Below are 20,782 nucleotides of genomic sequence, written 5' to 3' on the forward strand. Positions count from 1 at the left end.
GGAACAGAGACCCCGAGGCACTGTCCAGTGGGAAGGGAACGGGGAATAGGTATCCCGCTAGGACCCTGTGGTCTCCCACGGGTGCCTCCTCTTGGCCTAAGGTGATGAGCAGCCAGTGGGCAAGTAGGGCCAGGTGGTGCACTCTTCGGAGAGCCAGAGGGAGAAGGGCTGAGAGGCATCTGGAGAGGTAAATGGAGACTCACCTTTGGGTGGAAGGAAAGCGGACATCCAGGAGGGAGAGAGAAGCCTGGGCAGACTCTTCAGTTTTCCTGAACTGACTGTCCCGTCAGTGTTACTGGGACCTCCAAGGAGGCTCCAAATCAGGGACCTGCCTTGTGGTGGACAGAAGGCCATGGCCCTCAGGGAAACGCCCTCCTGGACCCCGGATTCCCCTGGGCTCCAACGCTGGTGCAGAGAAAATTTGTCCTTATGCACGCACACCCCCACCTGAGAAGACAGTGCGGGGTAGCAGGACGTCTGCAGGGAGAGCTGGCTTCATGGTTGGGATGAGCTAAGGAAGTATTTGTGGAAGTGTTTTGCGAAGTTTAGAAATCCTTCGTGTTTGTTCACGCACTGATTTACCAGCTGTTGCAAATGCTAGGCCAGGGATACAAAGACTGGCAAACTCATTCATTCATTCATTCATTCATTCATTCATTCTTTCATTCTTTCATTCATTTTTTCAGTAGATACTTACTGAGCAACTACTATGTGCCTGGCCCTGATCCAGGTGTGGGGGATGCAGCTGTAGGAGAAAGACTTCATTTCCTCTGCCCTGTGGAGCCTCCCCTCCTGTTCACACACAACACTTCACTCTGGTCACCTGATGGGTGGAGATTTTCCCACACCAAGGTTCTCCCACACGGTTGCCTGTCCTATAATTTAACTCAGTTCTGCTACTGTCTACGCGGAGACAGCACAGACCCCACAGGTGAAGGGCTCGGTCCCGCGAGACTGACCCCACTTCAGATGCCAACAGCATGTAGTAGGTAGGTCCCCAGGTGACCCACAACTTCTGCCCAATGTGATTACCTGTCAGAGGTTCCTGAGACCCCTCCTTGAATTTGGCTAATTTGCTAGAACAGCTCACAGAACTCAGGGAAACCCGTTTATTGGTTTATTACAGGATGTAATAAAGGCTAGAGATGATCAGCCAAATGAAGAGATACTTAGGGTGAGATCTGGGGGGTCCTGAATGTAGGAACGTCTCTCCATGTGATGTTGGGGTGCATCACCCTTTCAGTGTGGATGTGCTTGCCAGCCCGGAAGCTCTCTGAACCCCAGACTCTTGGGATTTTATGGAGGCTTCCTCACACAGGCGTGACCAACTATTAATTCACCTCCACCCTCTCCCCTTTCCGGAGGGTGGGGGGTGGGGTTAAAAATCCGAAGCTTCCAATCATGGCTCAGGCTTTCTGGCACCCAGTCCCCATCCAGAAACCCACCCAGAGTTGCCTCCTTAGAACAAAAGATGCTCCTAGTGCCCTTGTCACTGGGGAGAGGAGAAGGATTTTAGGAGCTCTGCACCAGGGACTGGGGCAGAGGACAGCATCTGTGTTTTCTACTGTCTCACAACAGCAGGGAACAGAAGCCTCTCCTCTCATAGCACACGGTGTCCTGGAGACCCCAAGGCACTTGCACCCCAGCGCGACTCCTTACATGTCTCCTTCGCGTTCTTCACTTATGTGGCCAATGTGAGGACTGACTTTTCAGATCAAAGCTATGTTTTTGAATTAGGGTCTATAGATGGAGGCCACTGTGTTGAAGACATTTGTATTCGCAGAGACTTGAAGTGGCATCTCCGTGAAATGGTATCTGTAGGCAGGGGTTGGAGACCAAGTATGAACCCGTGGCTTGGGTGTGTAGTTCCCAAAGAGGCTCATATGTTGGGCTTTGATTGTCTGAGGGAGGCTGCAGGTGGCCTGATGTGCTAGCATTCTCCAGGATGCTTATAGAGCTGGACAGTAGGCTTGTTCTCAGCTGGCCCCAGCTGTGCTCCCCTCCGGTTTTGATTTAGCAGATCTAGTGTGGGGCCTGTGTCCCCTTGTGTTTTGACAACTCCCGTGAGAAATCTGCGTGCCATTCCTCTCCTGTGTTCAGAAATGCCGATCTAACCCAGAGGGCTAATTTTGCACATCAGGAAACTGAGGCACAAGGGGGCATCACCATGTGATGTTGGACATGCTTCTAGTACCCTTATCACTGGGGAGAGGAGAAGAGATTGTCCAACATCACATGGTCAAGAGCAAAGCCAGGACCCGAACGCAAGTTCCTGAGTTGTACGTGATGTCTTTTCCATGAGTGCAGGCTCTGCTCCATCTGTGGATGTACAGGTGGTGAGGGCCGTGAGGGGGCTGGTGATGTGCACCTGCTGTGAGATCATCCATCCCACCCTGGGCCCTGCTTGGGGAACGCATGGCCTGGGCATCCTTCTGTGGGGCCTCTTCTGGGCAGCCCACAGCTCAGGGAGTCCCCATTTGTAAGGAGGGCTGCTGCTGCTCCTGTGATTACCTCCCCGTGTGTGCTGTAGGGGCAGAATCCTGCAGGTCCTTTTTCTTCTCTGGTCCTTAGGGTCCTCATCCCTAAATGGAGCAGGCTGGATCACACACTTTTTCCAGTTATTTTAGGGCAGCCTCCTTCCTAAAATGAGCTTGTTGACAGATGCCAACATTCACGATGGTTTCTCACATGAGAAAAGGACCTGCTGGGGCCATAACTCTGTCCTGCTGCTCCAGCCATGCCCCCTGGCCAGGGCCCAGCATGGCCAAGAGCCTGCAATAGTCCCAGCTCCTGGGGGTTCGGGTGGTTAATTTTGCATCAGCTTGATGGGGCCATGGTGCCCAGATTTGTGGCAACATTATTCTGAATGTTCCTGTGACGGTGTTTTTGGATGAGATTCACAAATAAGTCAGTGACTTTGAGGGACTTCCAGGGAAGATGGTGGAGTAGGAGGACCTGGGCTCACCTCGTCCCACAGGGACACCTAGATAATACCCATGTCAGCATAAATGATCCAGAAAATGACCTGAAGACTGGCAGAACAGACTTCACAGCTAAACGTAGACAAGAGTCCATGATGAAGAGGGTAGGACGGGCAGAGACAGCTGGGAGCCAAACTGGCCTGAGACTATCCACAGGAGGGAGGGACCCATGGATGCAGGCAGGGGAAGAGGAGCAGACCCCAGCCCAGGTACCCCAGGCACGGAAAGCCAGGAGAGTGGGAGTCCCTGCCCTTAAAGAGACAGAACACAAACAGCCCCACGGAGATACAACACAGAAGCAGCAGTTTGAAAAACACCTGGGGTACATGGGAGGGAGGTTTATTTACTAATCTGAGAATGCATGCTGGGGGGGCAGTGGTCTTTATGAGACTTCTCCAAGCACAAAAGAGCTGGCAGGAGCCATTTCCCTCTCCCACCTGCAGCCTAGATACAAGACACCAGTGGGAACCAGGGAACCACCAACACGTCCACCTAGCTTGCTAATAGCAGGCCCCACCCCCACGCTCATCTTCAGACCTGCCCCTTCTACCCCAGCCTCCACAGGAGTTTTCCTGGGTGGCTGCAAGTCCCCCCCCCCCCCAGTGTATTGCTGGCACCTTGTGCCTCACCTCTGCATTCTCCAGAGCACCTCCCCTTTTAATACAACCCTAGTAGAACCCATCCAAAAGTGTATCATGAGCCTGGCAGTGTCCATGCAGCCCCAACAAGGGTCAGCACCACTCCAAAGTGAGTCCTGCTGTGAGAGAGGAAAAGATAACTACACACCAGTTTGACTGACCCCAGCAGTGGGCTGGTGCCAGGCAGCTGTTCTGACTGCAGGCCTCACCCACCCACAGAAGCTTCTCCAGGGACAACACAATGAAGTGCCCTGCCGTTTGGTGCTACTTCATCTCTGATAAACATCTGGACTGACTCAACTCAAGCCCAAGGCAGCCCCGGACCGGCCCACTAACATCGCAGACACCAGACTCTGCCCACAATGGGCAGAGAACCACCACAGGCTGGACTGAAGGCAAACACAGCTCTGCCACAATGGTAGGACACCCCTGTAGCAACACACACTGGAGACACCCCTGAAGCACCATTTTCTGGTGAAAAGGAGACATTGCACTGTGGGACCACTTCTTCATAAAGCCACTCCTTTCAAGTGCAGGAGACAGAGCCAACTCTCCTAACACATAGAAACATACACAGCAATAGACAGAATGAGACAGAGGAATATGACCCAAGTCATAGCAAGGGACTTATGCAAAGTGGCGATAAGTAATATTCCTGATAGAGAATTTAAAGTAAAGGTCATAAAGATACATTCCAGACTTCAGAGTGGAGGACCTCAGGGAGACCCTCAAAAAAGAGAAAAGAAACATAAAAAAGAACCAGTCAGAGATGAAGAACTCAATAAATGAATTAAAAATACACAGCCTGGAATAAATAGTAAACAAGAGGAAGTAGAAGAAGTGATCAGCAACCCAGAGGACAGAGTAATGGAAAGTAATCAAGCTGAGCCATGAGAGAAAAAAAAAAAATGATGCAAAATACGAACAGGCCCAGACAACTCAGTCACACCATCAAGCATAATAACAGTCTCATGATAGGGATCCCACAAGGAGAAGAGAGAGAAACGGGGGCAGAAGATTTATCTGAAGAAATAATAGCTGAAAACTTCCCAGATCTGGGGAAGGAAAGAGAAATCCAGATCTAGGAGGCAAGAGAGTCCCCAAAAAAACCAACCAAAGGAAGTCAACACCAAGATACATAGTAATTAAAATGGCAAAATGCAGTGATCAAGAGAGAATTTAAAAAGCAGCAAGAGAAAAGAAAGCAGTTACATACAAGGGAAACCCCATAAGACTCTCAGCTGATTTTTCAGCAGAAACTTTTGAGGCTAGAAGAGAGTAGCATGATGTATTTAAAGTGCTGAAAGGAAAAACCTGCAACCAAAAATACTCTGTCCAGCAAGGCTCTCCTTCAGAATAGAACAAGAGATAAAGAGTTTCCCAGACAGACAAAAGTTAAAGGAATTCATGATCACTAAACCAGCCCTACAAGAAATGTTAAAGGGAAGTTTTTGGGTACAAAGACCATAAGCAGAAGAACAGTAGGAACACTAAGACAGCAAAAATAAGTACATCTATAAAAATCAGTCAAGGAATTCACAAAATAAAAGGATGTAATGTCTGATGCCATATACATAAAATGTGTGTGTGGGGGGAATAGAAGAGTAAAGAATGAGTTCAAACATAAGCGACCATCAACTTAACATAGACTGCTATATGTGTAAGATGTTATATATAAACCTGATGGTAACCACAAATCAAAAACCAGTAATAGATGTGCAAACAATAAAGAGAAAGGAATCCAAATATATGACTAAAGAAATCCAGCAAACCATGAAAGGAGAGAGCAAGAGAAGAAAGAAACGGAGAAGAACTACAAAAACAACCAATAAAGCAAGTAGCAAAATGGCAATAGGTACATACCTATCAATAATTACTTTGAATGTAAATGGACTAAACGCTCCAATCAAAAGACATAGGGTGACAGAATGGATAGAAAAAACAAGACCTATCTATATGCTGCCCATAAGAGACTCATTTCATATCTAAAGACATGTGCAGATTGAAGGTGAAGTGATGCACTTATCATGCAAATGGAGTGAAAAGAAAGTCAGGGTAGCAATACTTGCATCAGACAAAATAGACTTTAAAACAAAGACCATAACAAGAGACAAAGAAGACTATTATATAATCATAAAGGATGCAATCCAACAAGAAGACCATCGGAGCACCCAAATACACAAAGCAGGTAATAACAAACATAAAGGAAGCAATCGATAAGAATACAGTAACAGTAGGGGAATTTAACACCACACTTATGTCAATAGATAGATCATCTAAACAGAAAATCAACAGGGAAACAGTGGCTTTGAATGACTCATTGGACCAGATGGATCTAACAGATATATTCAGAACATTCCATCCTAAAACAGCAGAATACACATTGTTTTCAAGTGCACATGGAACATTCTCCAGAATAGATCACATATTAGGCCACAAAACAGGTCTCAACAAATTCAAAAAAATTGAAGTCATACATCTTTTCTGACCACAACTCTATGAAACTAGAAATCAACCACAAGAAAAAAATCCAAAAAGAACACAAATACTTGGAGGTTAAATAACATGCTACTAAGCAATGAATTGGTGAACCAAGAACTCAAAGAGGAAATTTAAAAATACACGGAGACAAATGAAAAATAAAAACACAATGGTCCAGAATCTTTGGGATGCAACAAAAGTAGTCTGAGGAGGGAAGTTCAGAGCAATACGGCACACTACAAAGAACAGGAAAAATGTCAAATAAACAACCTAATCTTAAACCTAAAGGAGCTAGAAAATAAGAACAAACAAAACCCCAAAACAATAGAAGGAAGGAAATAATAAAGATTAGATGGGAAATAAACAAAATAGAAACCAAACCAAACAAACAAAACCCACCAAAAAAACCCAGAACAGATCAATGAAACCAGGAACTGGCTCTTTGAAAAGATCAGCAAAATCAATAAGCCTTTAATAAACCTTTAGCCAGACACTCTCTCTCTCTCTCTCTCTCTCTCTCTCTTACACACACACACACACACACACACACACACACACACACAAAGGACTCAAACAAAATAAGAAATGAAAGAGGAGAAATAATTGACAACATGGAAGTACAAAGGATTATAAGGGGGATATTATGAAAAATTATATGCCAACAAATTGGATATCCTAGAAGAAATGGATATATTCCTAGAAACATATAACCTTCCAAAACTGAATCAGGAAGAAGTAGAAAAATTGAACAGCCTGGTTACCAGCAATGAAATTGAATCATTAATCAAAAAACTCCTAAAAAAGAAAATGACCAGGACCAGAGGGCTTCACAGGTGAATTCTATCAAACATTTAAAGAAGAATTAGTACCTATTCTTCTCAAACTATTAAAAAAAATAGAAGAGGAAGGAAACCTTCCATATTCATTCTATGAGGCCAGCATTACCCTGATACCAAAAAGATAAAGACACCACAAAAAAAGAGAACTACAGGCCAATATCCCTGATGAACATAGGTGCAAAAATCCTCAACAAAATATTAACAAACTAAATCCAACAATATGTTAAAAAATCATTTACCATGATCAAGGGAGATTTATTCCCAGCATGCAAGGGTGGTTCGACATTCATAGGTTAATCAATATGATATATCACATTAGTAAGAGAAGAGAAGAGAAGAGAAGAGAAGATAGGATAAGAACCATATGATCATTTCAATAGATGCAGAAAAAGCATTTCACAAAGTACAATATCCATTCATGATAAAAACCCTCAACGAAATAGGTTTAGAGGGAACATACCTCAACATAATAAATGCCATCTATGAAAAACCCACAGCAAACATCATCCTTAATGGGGAAAAGCTGAGAGCTTTTTCCCCAAGGTCAAGAACAGGACAAGGACACTTTTATTCATCATAGTACTGGGAATCCTAGCCACAGCAATCAGACAAGAGAAATAAAAGGCATCCAAATTGGTAAGGAAGAGGTAAAACTTTCACTATTTGCAGGTGATATGATATTATATATGGAAAACCCTAAAGACTCCACCAAAAAACTGCTAGAACTAATAAATGAATTGAGTAAGGTCACAGGATACAAAATTGATATACAGAAATCTGTTGCATTTCTATACTAATAATGAAGCAGCACAAAGAGAAATTAAGAAAATAATCCCATTTATAGTCGCAGCAAAGATAATGAAATACCTAGGAATAAATCTAACCAAAGAGGTGAAAGATCTGTACTCTGAAAACTATGAAACACTGATGAAAGAAATTAAAGATGATACAAATGGAAAGATATTCTGTGCTGATGGATTGGAAAAACAAATATTGTTAAAATGACTCTACTACCCAAAGCAATCTACACATTTAATGCAATCCCTATCAAAATACCAACAGCATTTTTCACAGGACTAGAGAAACACCTAAAATTTGTCTGGAAACAAAAAAGACTCCAAAGAGTGGAAGCAATCTTGGAAAAGAAAAACAAAGCTGGAGGTATCACGATTACAGATTTCAAGTTATATTACAGAGCTGTAGTAATTAAAACAGTATGGTACTGGCACAAAAATAGACATATAGATCAATGGAACAGAATAGTGAGCCCAGAAATAAACTGATGATGATATGCTGAATTAACCTTTGACAAAGGAGGCAAGAATATCCATGGGGAAGACAGTCTCTTCAATAAATGGTGTTGGGAAAACTGGACAGCAACATGCAAAAGAATACAACTGGACCAGTTTCTCATACCATATAAAAAATAAACTCAAATTGGATTAAAGACAAATGTGAGACCTGAAACCATAAACATCCGAGAAGAGAACACAGGCAGTAATCTCTCTGACATTGGCTTTGGCAACATCTTTCTAGATATGTCTCCTGAAGCAAGGGAAACAAAAGCAAAAATAAACTACCGGGACTTCATCAAAATAAAAAGCTTCTGCACTGAAAGGAAACAACCAACAAAGCTAAAGGACAACCTACTGAATGGGAGAAGATATTTGTAAATGACATATCTGATAAAGGCTTAGTATCCAAAATATATAAAGAATGGATACAACTCAACACCCCAAAGACAAATAATCCAATTAAAAAATTGGTAGAAGACATGAACAGACATTTCTCCAAAGAAGACATGCAGATGGCCAACAGACACATGAAAAGATGCTCATCATCACTCATTACGAGAGAAATACACATCAAAACTACAATGAGATACCACCTCCCATCTGTCAGAATGGCTAAAATCAGCAACACAAGAAACAACAGTTGTTGGCGAGGATATGGGGAAAGGGGAACCCTCGTGCACTGTTGGCAGGAATGCAAACTGGTGCAGCCACTGTGGACAACAGTATGGAGATACCTCAAAAATTAAAAATGGAACTACCATATGATCAGTAATTCCACGACTGGTTACTTACCCAAAGAATATGAAAACACTAACTGGAAAACATACGTGCCCCCTGAAGTTTATGGCAGCATTATCTACAATAGCCAAGATATGGAAGCAGCCCAAGTGCCCATTGACAGATGAGTGGATAAAGAAGATGTGGTGTATACACAATAGAATATTAATTGGCCATAAAAAAGAATGCAATTTTGCCATTTGCAACAACATGGATGGAGCTAGTGTGAATTATGCTAAGTGAAATAAGTCAGAAAAAGAAAAATACCATATGATTTCACTCATAGGTGGAATTTAAGAAACAAAACAAGCAAAGAAACAGATAGACAAACCAAGAAACAGACTCTTAAGTCTATAGAGCAAACTGGTGTTCACCAGAGGGGATGTGGGGGGGGGGATGAAACAGGTGAAGGGAATTAAGACTATACTTATCATGATGAGCACTGAATAATGTATAGAATTGTTGAATTCTGTTGTACACCTGAAACTAATAAAACACTGTATGTTAAGTATGCTGGATTTAAAAAAATAACTAAAAAAGAAAATAAAAATAAATCAGTGACTTTGAGTAAAAGCAGATAGTCCTACATAATGTGGGTGGGCCTCATCTAATCAGCTGACAGCCTGAATAGAACAAAAGACTGACCTCCCCTGAGCAAGAGGGAATTCTGCAGCAGGCAGCCTTCAGACTGGAGCTACTGAATCAGCTTTCCTGTGTCTCCAGGCTGCCAGCCCGCCCTGCAGATCTTGGACTTACCAGCCTTTGTAACTGCATGAGCCAGTTCTCACGGGAATGCTGACTGATATGGGGGTGAGTTGGCGGTTAGGTTAGGGCAAGACGCACTGGGCCAGTCTGAAATATTTTTCTTCTCTAAGCTCTTGGCCAGGTAGGGTTAAGCAATTTATTTGATGGGGAGTCCTTAGCAGGCAGGGCTGTGGGTGCCAAGTCCACTGGGTCGTGCCCAGCAGGGCACCCCATACTGATTGGTGCTTTAATAAACCGTTCTCACTCCCTCATAGGAAGAGCGATGGGTCGGTGTGGCCCAATGCAAAACGCACAAGGAAGAGAAATGGAGTGCAGGTTTCAGTCCTCCCCCTTCTGCTAGGTGGTCTTGGGCGTTCCAATGCCCTGTCCTCCTTGATTCTTCATTGGGATAGTGAACGGCACACCTGTTTGGGATGTTACGTAAAATGAACATAAAATTAAAATACGTGAAAATACTTCAGGAAGTTGAAAGCACCCGTGACTTCTGGGCATTGTGTTTTCTAGAAAAGGACGTGGGCAGTGGGTTGAGGGTTAGAGGCTCTGCATCTTTTCACAGGCCGCATGGTGACAGGAGCTGAGCCAGGACTGAGGAAGCGGCTGGTATCCACAAGTGTGGAGCCAAACCTTCTTTCTTCCTAGGGGCTGGGAAGTGGCGTAGCAAACCCTTGCTGGGAGCAGCTTAGGCTCGGTGAATGGGGACGCTAGGACCCACAGCTGCTCCAGTGTCAGGCATAGAACCAGGACCGGACATTAGAGCCGCACGTGTGTCCCAAGCAGTCAAGTCGCTCCTGTCCATCACCCCTCTCCCGTCCCGCGGAGCTGCTGACCCTCAGAAAGGGCACCACGGCTCGGGCTGTGGTTTGTAGGAATTGCTGTGGTTGGGACAAGACATGGCGAGGACATAAAAATCCGACTTCTGGGGCGCCTGGGGGGCTCAGTCAGTTAAGCATCTGACTCTTGATCTCAGCTCAGGTCTTGGTCTTGGGATCTGGGGTTCAAGCCACGCATTGGGCACCAGTGTGGAGCCTACTTAAAAAAGCCCATACCCCCGGCTTATTTCTAAGTCACAAGTGCCTTCTGAGTGTGGCTTGGGGCACGTAAAAAGGTATTTATTTTGTGTCAGCAATACTTCCTTCAAACTAACACTCACTGGTGCTGCCAAAGCCATTTCTTTCTGATGATGTCACAGCAGAACTTTGAGATGTTTTGCAGTTGGGGCGCCTTCACAGGCTCCTCCTGACTCCGCGGCTTAAAACCACGGGCGTTTTTCCTGGCTGGTTCTGGAGGCTGGAAGTCTGGAGTCAAGGTGACGGCGGGGTGCTACCCTCTCCGGAGCCTCTGGAGAAGAGCCCTCCTTGCGTCTCCCTGGCTGGTGGTGGCCCCCGGCAATCCATGCTGCTCCCTGGTTTGCAGCTGCGACACTGCAGTGTCATGTCCTTTTCTCTTATAGGGATGAGGTCACTGGCTTTAGGGTCTGTAATCGAGTATGACCTCATTCTAACTGATATATCTGCAGAGACCCTACTTTCAAATAAGGTCAGGTCTGAGGTTCCAGGAGGACAAGACTTCGGGGGGACGTTATTCAGCTCACAACACAGAGAAATCAAGAGAGGAGCTCGGCCCAGGTGGCCTTGCTGTCCGTAGGGGTCTGAGCGCAGACCCTGCAGCCAGATGGGTTGGTAGGCAGAAATTCTGGGGATTTTTGCCACATGCCCTGTTCCATTAGAAAACTGTGGCCTGCTTTTCCCAACGTCCCGTTGCTCTCTGGGGTGGGGAGGCCAGATTCATCTCTGGCTTCCTGAGTTTGGTGAGCCAGGATGCATGATCTTTTCTCACACTGCCTCTGAGCACTGACTTCATTTGGTCTGAAAATCGTCAGCCCAGCAGCATCTCCCTGGTGGGCTCGGTTGGCACCGGGTTCACAAGCACTGGCCTGTCGCCGATGGCCCCTCGGTCCTGTCCAGGCAGCTCCCTTGGTCAGGCTGAGTGGCCACAAGCAGCAGACACGCTCAGTTCTGCCAGCCACCCAGAGGCCACAGCGCCCAGGGCGTAGGGGGCTGCAGACCCTGATTCCCCTTCTTGGGGTCTCTGCCGTGTCACTTCCTTCTGGAACTTTCCATGTCTGGCTCCTGGTCATTCAGATCCCTCGGGTGATGCAGCCCCTCACCAGAGTCCTCCCTGATGCCCCTCAATTCTATTTCTTCCTGTCACCTCCGCCCCCTGTCCCCATGATAGGCTCTGTGACAACAGGGCTAGATTTTCTTGCTCACTGCTGCGTTCCGAGGCTGAGAACAGGGCCGAGCATGTTCAGTAAGTCAGCACTTTCTTTTCATCCTGTCGACCATGGAGAGACAACACGCGGTGTTGGATGGAGCAGATGATTCGATTCCAGGACGGGGTCGGTGGGGCCTGCTGCTCACTCATCAGATGCCCAGGGTGGGGGCATCCAGCATGCCCAGTGCATGAACAGATGGAGTACTACAGTAAGATAACGTGATACAGACCCATGATCACGAGGACTCACCCACTTGCGAGCTTTTGAAAGCCAGAGGACACTGTGGAGTGGAGACAGGGAAGAGAATGTTCCAGAGAAAAGAGGCTTCTCCTAATGCTAAGCTGTCAGTGGGGCAGCCCCAGGGACTCATTACCTCCTGCAGGTTGAGATTTCAACCATTCCTTACTCTTCCAGGAAGGCGTTGCTGCAGAATAGCATGGTTATTTTTAGCAAAATAACTACTTTAGACAAGCACGGTAATTTTTGATCTCCTGATTATCCATGCTGTGGGCCTGAAGAAGGAAGTCTCCTTGAGGTACCTTCTGGAGTATTTCTATAATTCCCTGCCTCTTGAGGTGGGTCCCGGCTGCTCCTGACCGACATTTGGGGCTGACCGACATTTGGGGCTGACGTTGGTGTGGGGAGGCCGCCCCCCCCCCGGGCTCCCTCCGGTGGACGGTGAGTCCTTGCTCCATGACCCTGTGGAGGTTGGGGCTGGGGAGCAGCCGGAGAGTTTGGGACAGGACCTCTGTGCTGAGTTAGCCTAAGCCTAGTGTTGGCACAGATGGATGGGGCTCAGCATTCACCGGAAGAGCTTCACACCGAGTGCTTTCTCTGCTCGTGGCCCCCTTCCTTCCTGACCTCTCTGCAGACTCCCCTGGCCTGCCTTGGCCTCTCCTGAGCCTCCAGCTCGGCACACGTCCGGGTCCAGGCGTCTGACCTCCTGTCTCCCTCTTGTGTAGCATCTCTGGCAAACCCCCGATTTCCACCCTGGGCCTCACTTCTGCCCTGTCTGCCTGGCCCAGCCCAGCCTGGCCCAGTGAGGCCCTGGGCAGCCTGGGTCTCCAGAGTTCCTGGTCCACGACCGGTGGGAGAACCACTCCTCGAGCTTTGTCACTGATGATCTGCGGCTGTCCTTTCTAGCCTTTGTCTGTACTCGTTCGAACCTCCATCTCAAGAGTTTGGTGAGAAAACAAGGAGGGGAGATGGCCTACCAGAAAGTGAAACAAACAGCGAGGAGGGCCCTGAGTTCAAGTTCAGCATGTACACTTGACAATTTTGATGAAATGGGCCAGTTCCTGCCAACTGTCAGAGCTCAAGATGACCTGAATAGTCCTACATCTATTAAGGAAATTGAAGTTGTAGCTTAAGCCTTCCCATAAAGAGGGGATCCAGGTGGCTCAGTCGGTTAAGTGTCCCACTCTTGATTTCAGCTCAGGTCGTGATCTCAGGGTTGTGAGATTGAGCCCCGCATCGGGCTCCATGCGCAGTGGACAGTGGGCTTGAGATTCTCTCTCTCCCTCTCCCTTTGCCCCTCTCCCATCTTGTGCACACACACTCTCTCTAAATAAATCTTAAAAAAAGAAAACCTTCCCATAAATAAAATGTTGCTTAGAAAAAAAAACAACAACAGAAAAATCTGTGTAGCCTGAGGAGTTCTTAGATCCAACACCAGAAGTTTGATCAGTAAGAGAAAGAGATAAATTGGATAAACTGAGAAGTGTTAAGAGGATAACGTTTGCTCTGAGAAACACACTGTTAAGAATGGAAAGACAAGCCACAGAGCAGAAGAAGATATTGCCAAATCACATATCTGACAAAGGACTTGCATCCAGAATATATAAAGAGCTCTCAGAAATCATCAATAAGAAAACAAACAGCTTTTTAAAAAGATGGGCAAATGATCTGAACACATGCTTCACGAAAGAAGGTATACAGATGGCGATTAAGCCCATGCAAAGATGCTCAACATCTCCAATTAGTCATTGGAGAAATGCAACTTAAAACTATAATGAGACATCTTTACACACCTATGGAAATGGCTAAAATAGAAGAAATCCAAATTGACACAGGGTCGTTAAGGATGCTAAGCTTCTCACTCATTGCTGGGGGGAGGGGGTGCAAGGTGGTACAGCTTCTTTGGAAAGCAGCTTCTCAGTTCCTTATGAAGTTAAACATACAACACCCATAGGGCCATCCCCACCGCACTGCCTGTGTCTCCCGGGCTCGGACACTGCTCAGGAGGTCGGGGCTGGGAGAGCATGAATGAGTGCTAAGAAGAGGGTGACCTAACCCTCACTCTTCTGGAAGCTTCCCTCTTTTCTTTTCTTTTCTTTTCTTTTCTTTTCTTTTCTTTTCTTTTCTTTTCTCTCTTTTCTTTTTCTTTTCCTTCCTTTCCTTTCCTTTCCTTTCCTTTTCTTTTTCTTTCTCCCTCCGTCCTTCCCTCCCTCCCTTCCTTTCTTTTTTTAAAGATTTTATTTATTTACTTACAGAGGGAGAGTGAGCGGGAAAGGGGTGAAGGGCAGAGGGAGAGGGAGAATCTCACACGGACTTTCCACTGAGCTTGGAGCCCAACAGTGGGCTCCATCTCACGACCCCGAGATCATGACCTGAGCTGAAATCAAGAGTCAGACGCTTAACCGACTGAGCCCCCCAGGCGCCCCTGGAAGCTTGGTTTCATTCCTCGGACACAGTTGCTCATTCTGGATGTCCTTGGGATCCTGCTTCGGCGCCTCCATGTGTCTTGGGAGGGAGAGCAATGTAATGCTAACTTGTAAGTTTCAGTGTCAGAGAGGCCTTGGTTCGCATCCTGGGGCCAGAGCAGTGATCTTGGGCAAGGACTTTAACTACTTTTGGTTTCAGCTTCTCAGCCTCTAAGATGGGGACAATAATAGTAGCTACTTCACGGGGTGGCCGAGGATTAAGCAATCAAAGGCAGGCACTTGAAGCGCAGTGCCCAGCATGGGGAGCACATAATAAACAAACAAGGTGTCAGGTGAGCAGATGCACAGATTGGAGAGTGGTCCCGGGGGGCGGGGTTGCTGAAGCCTCTGTCCTCCTTGTGCACACGGCCAGCACTGGCCCGGAAAAGCAGCCACCAAGTACCTTCTGTGTCGTGGAGCTCTGGGGCCGAAGTCACACTCAGGGCTCACTCCTTTCTTCACACTTTCCTCCAGGCCAGGCCCTGGCTCTCAACGTGCCCAGCAGCTCTGAATCCCCAGGGTCCCTCCCCCTGCTTCACGTACCTTCACTCCAGACTCCCTTCCCAGCCCCTGGACGGGGATACGGCACAGGTCAGGACGGGACGGGACCTGGACCGTCACAGCCGCAGCTCGGGGGCTGACTCCTTTCCTCCTGGACTGCCCGCCTTTTGGAGCTTATAGGTGGTACATCAATAGTTGTGGGGTTCTAAGGCCATCCGGGGACTGGCTTTCAGTTCCTGGATCAAAATATGCTGAATTGTGTGTATAATTGGATAAATAACAGGCTGAAGGTTTGCTGATGCCGTCCTGTGAGAGCAAGGAAGGACGAACTTTGGGCTCTGCCATGGGCTCCTTGGTTTGCTTCTGTGTCGGGGTGAACGTGGATGTGCATATTGAGGACCTTATGTTCAATAGGATTTGTGGTTGGGGATAGGTCCTATCTCAGCAGACTGGACTGATGGACCAAACCAAAGAGGGAAGAATGAAAAGGGATACGGGTCAGTTCTTGTTCTTAGGCCTTCAAATCCAACAATGTGCACACAGAATGACATGGACTGAGTTTAACGAGCACATGAGAAAGATCTGGGGCTTTTAGGCTTCAGTACGAAGCCAGGGATGTGGATGTGATGTGGAAACAAAAACGCTAATGCTATCAGGTTGCATTAACAGAGACATAGGTTACAGAACAGAGGAGGTGATACGTTTACTCTCTGTGCTAAACTGCCCTCATCTTGAATGTGGCATTTACTTTTGACAGTCACATTTTAGCATAGGCATTTACAACCTGTCACGTCAGCAGAGGGCAACCAGGATGACGAGGCAACTTAGTGCCAGTTTGTACAAAGGTTGGAAAAAGTTAGCTTGCAGAATGAAGATTTGCTGGGTTCGGGATAGCCGACAATACTTAAGGGGGTTCCTTGTGGAAGGGTGATTTGACCCATCCTACATGCCTCCAAAGCAGGGCTATATAATAGAACTTCCTGTGATGATGGAAATATTTTATGTCTGTGCCATTTAATAGCTACCAGACAGAGATGGTTTTTGAGCAAATAAAATGTGGGAACTGAATTTTTAGTTTAACTAATTAAAATTAAAATTGAAATGGCTTAGTGTGGCTACCTTCTTGGATCGTGAAGCATTAGAGGGAAAATAGAAGAGTAGACCAGGGGTTGGCAAATTTTTTTTCTGTAAAGGGCAAGGCAGTAACTGTTTTGGGCTTTGCTGGGCATAAGGCATCTATTGCAACAACTGGTTTCTCCCATTGTAGCGGGAAAGTATACACAGTATAGGGAAGAATGAATGCATCTGTGTTCTAATAAAACTTTATTTACAGAAACTGAAATTTGAATATAATTTCTACCTGTCACAAAATATTCTTCTTTTGTTTTTTCTATGACTTTAAAGATGTAAAAACCATTCTTAGCTCCTAGGTTGTACAAAAATGGGTGTCAGGCTGGATTTGGCTTTGTAGTTTGCTGACTCTGGCTTAGGATGTGGGCGGGAGCCTCAGGGAGTCATGTAAGTTCAAGAAAGGGAGACAGTATTAATTAGAGGTGGCTGGGAATGGCCCGAGCACCCTCAGTGAGAGGTGAGTTCTTGTCACTAGTGGTTCAAGTACAGTCCGGGTAACTAACTGTCTGGCAAGGGATGAGGCTTAATACAGGTTATACTAGAACTTCCCCGAATTCTGTAGGACTTTTGAAATCAGGATGACATGTGACTGCTTTAAAATGACACCTGCTTTGTGCAGGGAAGTAGGTTGTCTCCCCCACTGGGTACTTACTCTAAGCCCCGTGTTGCTGGGATGGGAACACTGGGGGGTGGCTGCCACCTTTTTGCGACTGTGGTTCTGCCAAGCGTTCCAGGGCCCCTGGGATATGCCTTCATGGGGGAGCTGGTTACAGCCATTTATGTGCAGCCCAGGAGAGATGCTGTTGAAAGCATCTCAGGCCTCCATGCCAGTGCTCTCTGGCGAGCTGTGAATCTCTGTCCAGAAAGAAGTTGAGGACCCAAGTCCAGCGGATCCGTCCATGAAGACAGGACTGCTCAGGAGCTGATCGTCCAGCCTGTGGACCACCAGGGATGGGGTTCTCTTTGTTACCGTGGACCCTGCTTTCTTGCCTTTCTCTTCTCCCTCTGTCCTGCCTTCTGTCCGTCTCACTTCCAGTCAGCATCTCTGCCAAAATGAATGCAAATAGAAAAGAAACAGCTTTTTCCTGCAAGGAGAGAAAGGAAAGCACTGGCTTGAAGTTTGAATGTCTTGTGTCTTTATCTACCCCTCCCCCTGCCGTCACTGTAATGGAGTTTTCTCCATGTCTTCGTAAGGCACAGGAAACGAATGAAGCTTGTCTTGGGGGCTTTACAACAATTGAGATAAATACCTCTGGCGTGCAACATTGTGTAAGTTTAAGTGGACAGTGTGTTGACTTGATAGATGAATGTTGCAGAACGGTTCCCATTGTAGGATTAGCTCCCGTCTGTCCCCTGCACATGGTTATTACTTAAGAGCTGTCTTGGCCAGTTTAACGTTGAGAGTACAGTTTTGTTGTCTGTATGCACAAGACTGTGTATCAGGTCTGCAGGACTTAGTTGTCTACTCGTGGCAGGTGCGTGCCCTGAAACAGCATCTTGCGCTTTCCCTACTTTGGGGAGTTTTAAGCATACACAGAAGACAGAGGAGTGCCGTCAGCCCCAAGTGTCCATCACCAGCTTTAACGGAAATCACCTCCCGGCCAGTCTCAGATCATTGATACCTCCTTTCTGCCTCCTGTATTATTTTGAAGCAAATCTACAGGAAGACGTGGTACATTGACTCACCTTTGCACTAACATCTCGATTCTGCACATTCCATTTCAGATCATTGCCTTCGATGAGTTAAGGACGGATTTTAAGAGCCCCATAGACCAGTGTAACCCTGTTCATGCGGTAAGTAGCGGGTGCTGGCAGGGGGCGGGGTGGCATCAGGGCGGGTTACTAGGACCTGCGGAGGAGGGACGTTCCGACAGGGGCTGGATAAAGTTCCTCTACTCCTGGCTCAGGGTTGTCGAGGACACCTCTCATTCCTGAGGGCCTCCCGGATCCCGACGTGTCTTGCAAGTCAAGTATTATGATCCCAGTAAGCCAGATGGGAAAGGTCTGCTGTGCTGTGGCAGTTGGGTCTTCGAGGTGGTGTTTCTGGTTATTTGTCCTTGAACAAGGAGAGAGGCTCCATGTTGGCCAACCTGCTGGCAAGCTATGGGAGCCTCCCTTAGAGGTTGTCTGCATGCTGTGCTTGGCCAGGTCTCTCAGAGGAAGACATGTGGACTGGTTGGATGTACGGAGCCCCTGGGCCCACATCCACCACCCACGGGGACACTCATCTTGAGAGGCTCTGTGGGCCTGAGGCCAGCTCTCCTCCTGCTGGGGGATCTGATGCAGTCTGGCCCTGGGATCCAGGCTCAGCACACGCTGGTCTGGATCTGACCGTTCCGTCTCGCTGCTGCTCCCACGTGCCCTGGAGTGGACGTGGAAAGCGGCTTTGGTGCAGGGAGAGGAGAAGGACCCTACTTCCAACGAATGGGGTGGATGCAGCCCACTTCCCAGAGCTGGGGACCAACTGCGCAGGTGGATAGAGGCTTGTCCACACCCATTCCAGAGCAGCACTGCTGGGCGTGAGAGAGGGAGCACACACGGTTCGTTCCGGTGTGTCTCTCAGCCGGAACTCACGGGGTCCGTGTGTGGTTGAAGCTCCTTCCAGGCCCCGGGTTCTAGCGCCAAGCCCAGTTTTTGTTTGAATAGCTCTGTGGATATTTCCAGTTAAAGGTTGTAGACTGAACAGCAGGATTTGCTAGTGTGACTCCGTCTTAACCTGGAGGGCTTATGATGTCACTTTTAAGCGACAGGGACAGAGAGGTCTGTTCTCCTTAAAGAAAGATGTACTCCCTGGAAGAGCCAGAAGACCAGGGACCAGGCTTCAGTGTTGCCTCTGTAAACTCAGGGTTTTTATTGGAGTCGTATGTTTTTGTGAGTTTTTACTGCACACTAGGAGCTTTATACCTGTAACATACAGTCCTCACAACTCTGCCCGAATGGCATCATTTACTGCACGTACAGCCTTGTACGCAAGGGCCCACAGCCCCTGGAGGTTGGCCTGTTCCCAGAGCTCGTGTTCTTACCACCTACTTACTCCATGTTGTCTCTCTCAGAGATCTGAGTTTCTAACACCTGATTTTATCATCCCTTTGGCATCAGATTCTTTGGTTCTGTGAAATAGAGCCAGACCTTTTCAAAGTCGACAGTGTGAAGCAGAAATTTGTGGCAAGTTGCAAGAATCTCTAAGATGCACCTGAAAACTTCTTAGGTTTTGTGACACGTACTTGCATTTAAGTCCATTTTGTTTCCATCTCCTGTCCCCCCCCCCCACCTGTGATAACTTGGCTCCACCAGGTCTGAAGGTTACCCCCTGGTCTCATTTCTTTCTGGATGTTTTGTGTTTGGCACCAGCATTGCACACCTGGCCCGTCGGTACCCACCAGGTGCCAGAGCTGCTCTAGTCCGAGAGGGAGCCTCCTTTCCCTCCTCCTAGCTGTGTGGGCTCAGATGAGCTCACTGGAAACACCCAGGGCTTTCTTGAATGATCCCTGGTGCATACTAGTGCGGAAACGTGTCCTCCGCTCCGTCCCGTCCTTCCAATTTAGCCCAGGCAATTGGCGAACACATGAGACAGCTGCGTGGAACCACGTCCATCTGGCCACGGCGAGTTCCTTAGTTCGGACAGAGCAGAGAATATAGGACTGGCGGCCTCTGAGGAAGGTCCTGCACACAGTAGGCGCTCAGCTATTGCTGACGAGAGGGAGAATGCGTGCTGCAGGGGGAGGTGTAGCGTGGAGGCTGGGTCTCAGCTCTTCACTCCTATCACGAAAGCCACACTCCTAACTGGGTAATGATTTAATTAAGGAGCTGGACCCTGCCGACCAGACATCTCGTGGACAGACTGAAGCCCCCCCAGGAAAGGACTCTGGTCTGAGATTTCTAAAAAAATCCATTAAAACCCTACATGGAAGAGTATTAGACATATTTTCTTGGTTCTTATGATTTATTCCCTGGCAGGAAGTTAAGTGCTTTGGATGCCCCATTAACTCACATTCGAGGTCTTTTGGGCTCCGTAGAGCCCCCGAAAATGCGTCTCCCTCTCAGGTGGCTTGGAGAAGCTACCGCACTGGTTGGTGACGCCAGCCCTGGGTGGACTTAGCTTGCAAACAGTTGCTCTACGAGTGAGCCCGAGGCCTACTGGCTCTGGGGATCCAAGATCCCCTAGAGCCCCAAATCTTACAGGGCCCTCAAGGTGGACCCCCTTCCAGGAGCTGGAAGGGAGGAGGGCCCTGTTTTACTCCCAGCTTCTCAGTTAGCCCTTCCCCCTCCTTTACCAGTGGGCCCGTTAGTGTCACCGGCAAGTAAGGTGAGCCACCAGCGGAGCCCTCGCGGGGACGGAGCCCGTGCGTGTCCCGTAGCAGCCTCTCTGTGCCTGCACCTCACACCTTTCCCCTTAT

General features: G+C 47.5%; 1 protein-coding gene across 5 annotated transcripts in view; it reads left to right on the forward strand.

The window, feature by feature from the left end:
• CNIH3 (cornichon family AMPA receptor auxiliary protein 3) overlaps window positions 1-20,782 on the forward strand; it is a 338,644-nt gene that overhangs the window by 154,720 nt on the left and 163,142 nt on the right. For all 5 annotated transcript variants that reach the window (XR_006779551.2, XR_015723192.1, XR_015723193.1 and 2 more), the window contains one exon: window positions 18,111-18,179. Coding sequence is in view for 1 of the 5 variants with exons in the window: in XM_045796896.2 (XP_045652852.1) it covers window positions 18,111-18,179 (69 nt within the window). In the remaining 4 variants the exon portion in view is untranslated. The remainder of the gene's footprint in view (window positions 1-18,110; window positions 18,180-20,782) is intronic.

The sequence above is a fragment of the Ursus americanus genome, chromosome 2 (assembly GCF_024610735.1).
Source record: "Ursus americanus isolate L20-20 chromosome 2, mUrsAme1.1.p, whole genome shotgun sequence".
In the NCBI taxonomy this organism is placed as follows: Eukaryota; Metazoa; Chordata; class Mammalia; order Carnivora; family Ursidae; genus Ursus; species Ursus americanus.